Genomic DNA, 13,357 nt, shown 5'->3' with positions numbered 1-13,357 from the left:
ATATTAATGTGGTACAGTGTATATATATGTGCCATGAAACATGGAACAAAACTCATCAGACTTTCAGTTTTTAAATCTGCATGTATTCTATCATGACAGATTTAAATAATACACAATTAATTACAAGTTTTGACACAAGTTGGACCACTTTTGATAGATTCTACTTTCAAGATTCATCACATGTTTCAAGGCTACTAATTTTTGTTGCGCACATGGAAACATGGAACAAATCTCATCAGACTTTCAGTTTTTAAATCTACATGTATTTTCTCATGACAGATTTAATTATTTTACAGAATGACAAGCAACAATATGGCTAAAACTGTCAGTTCAAATATCTTTGTAATTCAAATCAGGGAAGCAACAAAACTAAATAGCAACCAGTCAAAAAACAACAACAGTTTCGAAATAGCAACCAGTCAAAAAACAACAACAGTTTCGAAATAACAACCAGTCAAAAAAACAACAGTTTCCAAATAGCAACCAGTCCAAAAACAACAATAGTTTCCAAATAGCAACCAGTCAAAAAACAAAAACAATTTCCAAATAGCAACCAGTCTAAAAACAACAACAATTTCCAAATAGCAACCAGTCTAAAAACAACAACAATTTCCAAATAGCAACCAGTCAAAAAAACAACAACAGTTTCCAAATAGCAACCAGTTAAAAAAAAACAACAATTTCCAAATAGCAACCAGTCTAAAAACAACAACAATTTCCAAATAGCAACCAGTCTAAAAACCAACAACAGTTTCCAAATAGCAACCAGTCCAAAAAACAACAAGTTTCCAAATAGCAACCAGTCCAAAAACAACAACAGTTTCCAAATAGCAACCAGTCCAAAAACAACAACAGTTTCCAAATAGCAACCAGTCGAAAAACAACAATTTCCAAATAGCAACCAGTCCAAAAACAACAAGTTTCCAAATAACAGCCAGTCCAAAAACAACAAGTTTCCAAATAGCAAACAGTCCAAAAACAACAAGTTTCCAAATAGCAAACAGTCAAAAAACAACAACAGTTTCCAAATAGCAAACAGTCAAAAAACAACAATAGTTTCCAAATAGCAACCAGTCCAAAAACAACAACAGTTTCAAAATAGCAAACAGTCAAAAAACAACAATAGTTTCCAAATAGCAAACAGTCAAAAAACAACAACAGTTTCCAAATAGCAAACAGTCAAAAAACAACAATAGTTTCCAAATAGCAACCATTCCAAAAACAACAACAGTTTCCAAATAGCAACCAGTCCAAAAACAACAACAGTTTCCAAATAGCAACCAGTCCAAAAACAACAATAGTTTCCAAATAGCAACCAGTCCAAAAACAACAGTTTCAAAAAACAACTAGTCCAAAATCAACAATGGTTTCCAAATAGCAATTCCTCCAAAAAATATCGATGGTTTTCCAACAACAACCACTTCAAAAACAACACTTTCCCAACAGCAGCCACTTTAAAACCTGCAATTGTTTCCCTGCGACGGCAACCTCTCAAAAACAGCACTGATTTCCATAACAAACACACCAAAAACAGCAATGATCTACAAACAGTAACCAAACCAAAAAACAACAATGGTTTCCAAAACAACAGCAGCAAGAAGCACACCTTATACATGTATAAATCTCCCCCAGTTCCAAATACAACCAGCTGGCATGCTGCTCCAAAATGTTAACCATCAAAGCAAAATATGTACAGACAGCTACCAAATCAGCTGCCATTCAAATAGTGTCCTTAATATGTACAGCGAGCTACCAAGTCAGCTGCCATTCAAATAGTGTCCTTAGTATGTACAGCGAGCTACCAAATCAGCTGCCATTCCAATAGTGTACTTAATTAATACAGTATTTGAAATTCTATAGCATTCTACAGCAGCAATGTTCCTGGTACCAGTCTTAACATTTCCCATTCTATGATTTCATGATTGCTTTGAAAACTGAAACTTTCAATTGACACGACTTTGATAAATTACCTAATGCTGATTTTTCATAAGAGTTAGACACTAACAAAAGCTAGCTTATAAATTTCAGAGATAATCCCGAGTATCCAGCTGCCATATCAACTGTTTACTTACAGGTAATTTACACAACATTTTAAACATTTTACAAACTCACTGCAGTACTGTATGCACTCTGTACATTTTTTTGTCTGTCGATACATCCTTGACAAATTAAAGTGAACATAAGTTACTAATTTAAAAATGAAAATGAATCTTTTTTTCTATATTTGATACTTATTTCTCATATTTTCTCTTAGGAACATTATTTATTGAATACTTTTTTAAAAGTAGGTCAAAGGTCACGGTCAAGGATGTCAGCAGGTCTGCAAATGCAGTACGTATACCAATGGAAAGGTCTTGTCATGATCACAAGCTAGGAACATATACATGAGAATCACATAAGCTGCATCCTTATCAATTACATTATATATAATTACACACAACACCGTTTTATGAAAACTTTATCTTGATGCATTTCTATAAGGATGCCAAAGACACACGTACGGACACCAGGGGTATATAATAGCATAGATAATAGCTACCCTGGACTTCACCATGGTGAGCTAAAAATTTCCACCTAGATTTAGTAAGCATTTCATTATGTAGGCAATGACAATTGCAACAACAGAATGATTGTAACATTTTTAACTTATCAAATTGATCATACAAAAATAATTAAATTTTCCCACGAATGCATTTTTTCTACACGTGCGTGATATGACTCACAGGAGAATAAACAGAAAACTGGAGAAAATAATGTGTATTTCATGTAAATTGGATTACTGGTCGCAGACCTGGCTACAAAGTATGTTACCAATACCAAGACTTTGCACCGTCTGTCATGACAAAGTTGAATACAAGCAGTCTCCATGTTCCTTGAGGATCAATTGTAGACTGAGCTCAGTATTCCTCTACACATCATGATCCTGGACAATAAACAAACCTGCAAAGCCCTCTAACCTGCTCACCCTGTATCTCCACAGTCGATCAGCTTTTCTTTTATCTGGGCCAGTCTAATTCATGTATATGTGTTGGAATGCTGGGTGCTTTTGTCTTGAAGACTCATAAAACTTTTTTAAGGCAGAATTTATTTCAACCATATAAAAGACACTAACCTTACCAATACAAACACAAAACATTTGCTGACTTAAAAGAGAACCAAACATCGCTGACTTTTAGAGAGTATAAAATAAGTCACATTTGCAGCCTGCATGCATGCATTCTATTCCATTTCAAAACTGGACAATTACAAACTGTTACATACACATAAGTGTGTTCTAACTTCTAAATAATAAATATAAGCACAAAATATTTGTACAGTATAACTTGTCAAAACCAGTCCCTGTCTAATCCGGATTCCTGTCTATTCCGGCTTTATTGTTTGGTCCCAGCATTTTCCCTATTAAATTATAGTAGTCAAAACCTGTTCGGAACGTTAACCTATCAATTCTGAAAACCTGCATTGTATAATTGACCATGGTATAAGTATACTTCATAAATCCACCTGCTCAGACAGGCCATCGTGTTTTGTCATCAAGCGAAAATCTAAACAAACGCTTCAAAGTCTTTCACAATTACTGATTATTCATGATCAGGGTATCGTCAGTGTCGCTAATTGCAGTGAACACGGGTGTTATTTACCTGTAATTCTAATTGGCATCTCGACGTGGTTGACGACTATTTACCACCCCGAAATTATTACCGTTACATATTGTGAATACTTTTCAAATGTATTCTTGAAGCACATGCGTGCCTTTCGAGTGTCTAATTGATACAGACCTGAGAATGTCCGGATGTTGATACCGAGGACGACTCAGAATATGTAAAGGTTTTACATGTCACATGCGCCTAGCGAGGCAGTGATAGAAACTGAGCTGCTTTACTCGGGTGACTTTAAAACAATTTGGTTAGTGACTAATTAGATGGTAAAATACTTGAGGAAAAAGTACTGACAACAACGGGCATTGCCGATTCATACACTGCAAGTTCCAGTACAGACATCGAGATATATTCACACATCTACGTTCAAATCTGTTATTATCGTTTGCAATTAATAAAGAGATTGGTATTTCCAATCTGTAACAGACTTAAAAACCATTTTTGTTATCATATATAATGCACTTTTAAAATTAAACATCCAGATCGTAAAACATTCAACTTTTCCTCTGTTGTAGTATATGTTATCCAATAGCCGGGATGTACATTTTCTTTGTTTTAAATTAACATCAAAACCCAATTCTCAGATGTTGAATTATTACCGGCCTCTTTAAATCAGATACCTGTGTAAACTAGCCAAATAGTCTAGTCCCAGTGACAACCAGTTTAGAACAGTTATACTGTACAACGTTATGGTTGCAGAAAATCAGAACAACTGTGAATGCATGAACTTTCACAAAATCTAAAAAAGAGCTAATTAACAATTGTAAACACTATTCTCAAATTTAAAACTGTAAGTATATATAGATATCATCTCATTTCTTGACCAAAGTTTATAATTATATCACACTAGAAAAAAAATAGGATATATAGCAGTTACAGAAAACGTATTTACATGTATTTGTCAAATGAAGTCCATAAATTAAATGTACTTTTCTGCAAGTTGAAGTTTTGAACACCTGCATTTTATATATAATTACCCCAAAGAGTTTCTGATTTTTTTCTCCCACATATATGTATATTATGCTATATATCTACATGCCTTCTCACTGGAAACTTATCATGTGATGAAATTGTGATGGACACACAAATTAAAGTTTGTGTAGAACAGTAATCAGAGCATCCAGTTATATATATAACTATATACATGTATACAAAATGTATATAATTATGACCCTTGATTTTTAGCAATTTCAGAAGTCAAATAAATACATATGTATAACTAATTCCCAAAAATCTGAAGGGTCAAAACATATTAAATAGACATGGTCCAACAATCCAAATAGTCAAATTTGATTTTGGAGAGTCCAAAACATATACTCTCAAATTGCAAGGGTCTATGTATACTGGAAGCCCTATCCTGGGACGCTCTTGATTTTGTCCAGGACTCACTGGTCCAAAACCTTTCAAAATTATATTTTTATGGACTGAAATTAATCTTACAGTAGCTAGGTTATATGTATTACTATTGATATATAATATCATACAATGTATAGAAATAATACAAATGTATTTTGAATATAACAGTGCACTGAAATTATTTTGCTTCCATTTCAAATTGAGAATGCATTAATTATAAGAGACAGATTTCATAGTTCTAACATTACACACAACAAGACAGAATTATATGTCACTGCCGTCAGCCTGAAATTATCATTGATTTGCTTGACTGCTGGAAATAATTCTCAAAATTAATACAAATTTTTAAATCTATAATTCTTAATTTATACTTCAGCCCTCAACAGCAGTCATAATCAATTATTGCTCACTGGCAAGGAAAACAACATAAAATTTCATGTCTTTATTATTGACAATTGTTACAAAAAAGACAATATTTCTTGTAAAAATTCTACAAAGCAAACGATTGAACATTAAGCTAATGCCATATGGTCATAAATCTTGTTTTTTTTTTATAAATGATACATTTGAAAACTGATGCGATGGACAATTAAAGCAAGCACATGATTTCAGAAAGGAGCAGTTTTTGTAGAACAGCGAAATAACTGGCCAATCGAATCAGCAGAAGCACGGAGTCTGATAATAAATTAAAACAGCATCGTAAATTAAATCTATATCAATTAAATATCAAAATGGTTTAACCATCTAATAGAAATGGGTTAAGCACTCAAAGAGGTGGATTAAAGTACATTTGCTACTACAGCTTCATTATATGAACCAAAATTGAAAATCAGTGTCCACTTCGATTTCTAAACAAGTAAACCAGCTACATTATATATAGTTCTGAGACAAATTATGCAAGGAGCGTTCCTTTCTCCAGCAACTGGTACAAAAAAGAACAGCCCACGACCTTTTTATGTAATCATTCATCGCAGTTAGAGACTAAATATTAGTCAAGTAGAGACAATCGATCAACAGATCAATATTTCAACAGCTCAGTTAAAAGCATCACAGGTCTTTAATGAACATTCCCTAATGGTTCATTTAAGCATTAAACTAATAGTGCTTTCAGATGTTGTTCATATAGGCATATGAATGCCAAAATACAATGCCACTGTGCCCATATACACAGCACAAGATAATATAATAACATGAAAAATGAACAGTACATTTTTATATCACAGAATACATACAGCCACCTAACTTTCCAAGCCAAGAATGTTCAAAATGGAGCTTTAGAATTAATGAACATTTGTACATGTTAAATATAGTGCTCTGCATACTGACCATGCACCTCAAATTAACCATGTTGGTTTTGGTCTCAGAATTAAAAAACAGATGGATACTTCCAGTGTTTTTTTCACTGGTTTGGGAATGATAGCTTCATTTTGGGAAAAAATTGGGAACTTGACTTAGATATGAAATAATTTTAATTGCACATCGTGAATATCGGTCCCATAATCGGCCCGAAGAATTCCTCAGAAAAAGCCTTGACTGCAACATCTAGCCAGGAATTGAACATGGATGATATTTTACATTTTAGAACATACATGTATTTACATCTGTCAAAACATTTAAAAATATCCTACATTGTACACCAGGTGATTTCTTTCTATCAAAATGTTTTTGAAAAATCCCACTGTTTTAGTATTCAGAATCAACAATAATTGGGTCTTGAAGAGAACCACTACATGTATTATGATGCACCAGGCTACATTTTTTCAGTCTTTTATCTTGAATTGAATAATTGTTACTTTGGCTTCTGAAAAGAATAAATAAACTACATTTTCTCTAATATCCTGAGGAATAAACAAACAGAAATAAAGAAATGCAGAAGTCAGCTTTAAATGCAGGGACAGATACCGGTTATAATATAATCAAACAGACAAAACAAGCTTTAAGGTAGCTATATATATATATATATATATATAAAAAGGCATAAAAAATGGCAGAAATAATCCAAGAAAGTCAACGACAGACAGCAGAAAGATATCGTTTTCTACCGTAAATGATGTTGTACCAAAGGAAATAAAGGACTAAAGTCAAATTACTTTGTGCCAACTAAAATTAAATTGGAGGTTTAATTCCAAGCATTTTACAATATTTGTCAGCATGTAGCATTTACAGATAACTGTTGTACAGCCACTTGTATGTTCAGTTAATGTATTATTTTATTTATAAAATAAAAGACAAAAGTGCAGCTGACCAAGCTACAAAGTATTAAATCAAAGACTTAAAAGGATTCACACAACTAAATCAGCCAATCAGCTGGTGTTTCACATGAACCAAGTCCCTGAGGAAAATGTGTTTCTTAGGTTTGTAGCTGTTTTCCTGAGTAAATAATATATGAAATGGGTACTTTTTATATACGAGAATAATTAAGAGTAGAGTCTAGAGATTTGGAAAATCAAAAATATAAATATGTACACTCCAACTGAAAATAGAATGACATAGGATTTGAGGTGTAAAAAGGCGGGAATTCCCCATGTGGGGGTTCCCCATCCCCAGTGCACTATAAATGTCAGGGTTACTGTCTTTCTAGTACCTGTGTGCTCTTATATGCCATTAAACCTATATAATAACAACATTTATCTGATAGAAAAATCTTCAAACTTTATTTTGATATAAAGTTCACATCATTTGAACTTCAAACGAGCGAATGAAGGGATGGGGTCACTAGTAATAACATATAGTAAATTATATAGTTGAATGAGTAAAGCCACACACTCCCGATCCCGCGAAGAAACATATATCAATGTTTACATTTTGAGCGTTTTACAGTTTTTCGGACTTGATACATACACCTAACAGATTATCATGCATCAAAAACTGAAAGAAAATTAGTATTTATGAAAGTATATGGGGAATTCCCCAAAATAATAACTGTGGCTGCTGAAATTTTTCTCTGAAAATTAGTCCCTCAATGCAACGACAGGTTTTATAGTACATACGTACATACAAAATGGCGGAACACCAAAAGCCGCAAAAAGACGCAAAAGTGAGTGGAATTGGCAAAAACCCGAGTATTTCCTTAGGAAAGGAAATGATTCCTTGGAACTTATAGCGAGGGAAGAAAAGGGAATTGACTCAATTTCCGATTTTGCAGGACGTCTATCTAGTGGATTGCTGGTTAGCTTTTGAACATTGTCAACTTCACCGATCTAAAATTTTATCGATGTTTTGTTGTATGCATATTGCTACATTTTAAAATGAAGTATTTAAATGTAAACTATGTTTGTTTATTTTGTTCAGTTATTACGCAAATATTCTGTTAATATGTCTAGATGAAAGCATTATTAGGCAAAGTTCATGTATGCTCGATATTTAAGCAACGGCCATGTGTGTAGTTTATGTGCAGTGCATGGTGTTATAGCCTCATTCTCGACTCTGTGACAAATCTAGCGATAAATATAAATGTGACAAGTTATTTTTATACACTGATGCATGTCTCAATGCAAGGACTCTCCCGGTCAAGCGTCTAGGCCAGTGGTCATTTTAATGTTAGGAGAGTGTGAATGAGCATCTTGCATTGCATTGCCATTAATACATGTGTGCAACTAGAATTTTAGGTTGTTTTGGAGTATATTTGGCTTTAACTAAAATGGTTCCAATCTTATAATAAATATATTCTACAAACATATATACCAATATTTAATCCAGGTGCTGATTTTACCATCAATACCATATTACCGGGTTACGGGTATATTATCTACAATGTTACAAGCAATTTAGCTTGTACAGTTTATATTAATACAAATTTTAAATGTGACAGAAAAAATTCCATTATATATAACTGTATGAGATCTAGATGAAACAGCATGTGGGTGAGTTTTGTACCTGTAATATATCACAAGTGCATTTCTACAGATGCCTTTTTGAACACTGAAGGTAATTTTCTGATTATAATTACAATACTGTGTAGCAAACACATACACAGATTCAGTTTATTCAATAATGCCAAATTTGAGGATTTCTTATACATATTTTAATCAAATACTTTACATATACCATAAGGCTCTAAGGAGAGAATTATAACCATATCACTGCTGAGAAAGAATTATAGCTTGATGTGTATGTATTGTACACGACTACATGTTATTATAAATCACATAAAATGGCCTGAAGTAATTATATATATATAAGTTTTCAACCCTTCACCCTTGATTTTTATCAATTTCAGAAGTCAAATAACTATTTTTCATAAATATGACAGATCAAAACAAGATCAAGAGTCGGATCTCATTTTGGGGAGTCAAAACATACTCTCAAGGGTCTACTTAATGCTATATATGGACACTTACGTACAGACATCTTTGCTTCTAAAATATAACTTCAATATAGATGTATAGTTATGATTTCACAGACCTACATATGTGTGTATGTATAAATATATACATGTACAGTGGAACCTCTATAAACCGAACATGCATGGGACATTGATATTTGTTCGGTTTACAGAGGGTTCGGTTTGGAGATGTTGGTCGAAATAACCGGTTGAGTTCCGAATATAATTGGTCGGAATATGTTTGTTAGACTGTACCCGATTACAAACCGGCACTAGGCCTACTATACGTACATAGATAATTTGGTTTGTCTGAAGAATATGAATATCATGATAGTAAATCAATGCATATATTGCAGATTATATAAGAAATTAAAATGACTATAACTGTAGTTTTATATAGTGTTGTACATTTACTGCACTTCACGATCGACCTACATTCTGTTGCTTCACCATGTGGTGGGGCCTAATACGGGATATTTAATGATTTTACAAAAAACGGAAATCGAATGATATGAAAGTGTGTGAAGATGTCTTGTTTCAATATGAACTACAATTGATCACTTGATACCGGTGGTATTCCCGATATTGGTATTGTCTTAAAAAATAAACATCGGACACTGGCATTATTTCAGTGCATATAGTTATGACCCTGCAAGAACACCCCTTATTGGGCCTCATTTAAATTAGAATGCGAAACTCAGGCTCCTAGCTCTACTTGTATTGCAAAGTTTAACATGGAATCCGCTGCGCTTCGATGAAGTGTGGCATTGTTTTATAATTATTATTAATTATAACGCCCCTCAGGGTATTTATTAGATTACCTGTACAAATCACCTACATCTAAACGTAAGTCCCGATCGAGACACAATTATAGGCTTCACACAATACCCGTCACAGTTGTTGTTTCACAGTTGACTGGCCTGACCTTGTGTCATAATCGCTCATGATCAGGTAAGGATGGTTTTCAGAAGTAATTTTTGGAATACTTTAACAGGAACCGGACAAAAAATCGGTCCGGTGTTCAGAATTCAGAAGGATTGGTATTTGGAAGTTTTTAAATACTATAATAAAGGACCGATTCCGTACAATGACAATTCGTTCGGTATTCAGAGGTGTTCGGTTTTTAGAAGGTTCGGTTTTCGGAAGTTGCACTGTATATACTAAAATCCTTATTACAGCTTATAATAAAGCTTTCAGAAACAGTAATTCAACAGTCATGTAAACTATAAATAAACTGATCATGACATGACTAGATTAGAGAAAACTTTTTCATTGAACTAATTTGAAAAGCAGCTATATATTATGACATGTAGATATTTCATCAGAGGAGGGTTTTTTTTCAAAGTTATACACTCTATGGCGTGATTATAATGCATTGCTCTAATGATTGTCAATCCAATTGTACTAGATTTTTCTCAAGTCGAGTTGCACTGTTGAGTATTTAAAAGTCAGTACTAATTTAAAAGGCATCACAAACCTGGTAAAATTTTTAAAACCTCTGACAAGCCAACCAACAGATATTGTATTCATGTTCAAATATACGGACTATATAACCGGATAACAACATTGTGCAATTACTATTTCAATTACGAAACACAACAGGTGTAGCTAGTTAATGTATACAAATTATTTGAGAATGATTTCAGTGTGTTTTAAATCATTACTACATTTAAAAACCGATGGAGAGTAGGCTCTATATATAATCAGTATTTTGTGATCCAGACTTTGAAATAGCTGCTGGTATTTAAATAGACATTGCACATGTATATTAACATAATTAGTAACATACCAAGTTCAATATCTATTGCATAATATGACCCTATTCATAAGAGATTAAAACAGTACATAATCTCAGTTAATAATTTATAGATGCACCCAGCAACTACATCACAAATATAGCGACAATTCAACAATCAACAACTGAAATATGCTGGTCAACTAAGGACTTACTGTCCCCGACTTCGCAGTGTTTACAAATGCACAAACGGATCAATCACTAATAATTCTTTTGAAAATATATTATTGCAAAGCTTACTTCGTTTCAAAACATCCTCGTACGGGATGTACGATAACTTGGACTCCTTTCCACCCATTTCACATCGATTTGGTATTAATTCCCACGAAACATTCAGCTATGACATGTCGAGAGTTGATATATCCTCTTCCTTGTCATCCATGATACATCACGCGACACAACCGATATCTCGCGAGAATAAAAAATAAGCAAAGGGGCGTAACTCTTGGCGTGTTGTGCGGGTCAGAGCCGTTTCAAGGTCTTAGTTCTCGACGTTTACACGTATTTCCCATCTCATTATGAGGTCCAGGGACATACTCAGTGCCCCTACCGGTATTTTTTTTACAAGAATTTACCAGCGGTTTAAAATTCTAGTGAACATAGTTATTTCTAGCCTGTATTGTAGACTTCAATAAATAATGTTATGTATTCTAGATACTCTACTACAATGTATGAAACTTGACTCCTAACGTTAACTACAGATATTTTAGGATAAGGGCCCGCATCTCCATGGGACCACTTCCATCAATGTTTCCTTAAAGTTTTTTCCCTTAAATTCCAATGCCCCCATATGGAAAAACTTTGAAGAAAATTACTTTTCCCATTTTGGAAGTGTCTCTCATGACCGAACATATAGTAGGCCTATAGTCTAGGTCTATTCTGGTTTAAAAGAAGACATAAAGCAAATTCAGCTGAAAAAGTAACTTCTGTGGGAATCATGTGGTCCAAGATGCTTCAGACTAAATGTGATCAAAAGCCGCCTATAGCTGGGTATATATTTCCGCTATCCGGTCACCATCCCTCTGTTTGGGGAGCCGGACTCTCCGTTAATAAAACATCGTGTCCCCTACACCTAATAAAGTTTGTAAAAATTATTCAAAATATCAATACCAAAGGACCATTTCATTTCACTAAGTTTCTTAACGAAGGGGGTGGGGTGTGACTACCTTATATTTATGGAACGCCAAATTAATTGAACCTATCTTCAATTATTTGAAGATATATAGAATCTAAGTAGGCTTAATTAATTGAAGATAGGCTCAATTCAATTGAATTGAACCTAGGCTCAATTGAATTGAATTGAACCTATATCTCTAATTGAATTGAACTACCTCTAATTGGATTGAACCTATCCTTTATTAAATTAAACCTATCTTTAATTCGTTCCTTTTCTCTATTTGTTCGTAATTGAAGATAGGTTCAATTTATTTAGAGATAGGTTCAATTTAATTAGAGATCGGTTCAATTTAATTAGAGATCGGTTCAATTCAATTAGAGATCGGTTCAATTTAATTAGAGATAAGTTCTATTCAATTAGAGATCGGTTCAATTTAATTAGAGATAGGTTCAATTTATTTAGAGATAGGTTCAATTTAATTAGAGATCGGTTCAATTCAATTAGAGATCGGTTCAATTTAATTAGAGATAAGTTCAATTCAATTAGAGATCGGTTCAATTTAATTAGAGATCGGTTCAATTTATTTAGAGATAGGTTCAATTTAATTAGAGATCGGTTCAATTTAATTAGAGATCGGTTCAATTCAATAAGAGATCGGTTCAATTTAATTAGAGATAAGTTCAATTTAATTAGAGATCGGTTCAATTTAATTAGAGATAGGTACAATTCAATTAGAGATCGGTTCAATTCAATTAGAGATAGGTACAATTCAATTAGAGATCGGTTCAATTTAATTAGAGATAGGTACAATTCAATTAGAGATCGGTTCAATTTAATTAATTAGAGATAGGTATAATTCAATTAGAGATCGGTTCAATTTAATTAGAGATAGGTACAATTCAATTAGAGATCGGATCGATTCAATTAGAGATAGGTACAATTCAATTAGAGATCGGTTCAATTTAATTAGAGATAGGTACAATTCAATTAGAGATCGGTTCAATTCAATTAGAGATCGGTTCAATTTAATTAATTAGAGATAGGTACAATTCAATTAGAGATCGGTTCAATTTAATTAGAGATAAGTACAATTCAATTACAGATCGGTT

At 33.2% G+C, this 13,357-nt stretch overlaps 1 protein-coding gene across 1 annotated transcript in view; it reads right to left on the bottom strand.

Moving 5' to 3' along the window:
* LOC117333217 (ubiquitin carboxyl-terminal hydrolase 32-like) overlaps window positions 1-11,506 on the bottom strand; it is an 89,849-nt gene extending 78,343 nt beyond the window's left edge. The window contains 1 exon segment of the mRNA XM_033892398.1: window positions 11,372-11,506. Within this exon segment, the coding sequence (XP_033748289.1) occupies window positions 11,372-11,429 (58 nt within the window). The 5' untranslated portion in view covers window positions 11,430-11,506.
* Window positions 11,507-13,357: the final 1,851 nt, after the last annotated feature.

This window comes from Pecten maximus, chromosome 8 (genome assembly GCF_902652985.1).
Source record: "Pecten maximus chromosome 8, xPecMax1.1, whole genome shotgun sequence".
Classification (NCBI taxonomy): domain Eukaryota; kingdom Metazoa; phylum Mollusca; class Bivalvia; order Pectinida; family Pectinidae; genus Pecten; species Pecten maximus.
Note: the sequence above shows the minus strand (reverse complement) of the source record. Positions and strands in the feature narration are given on the sequence as shown.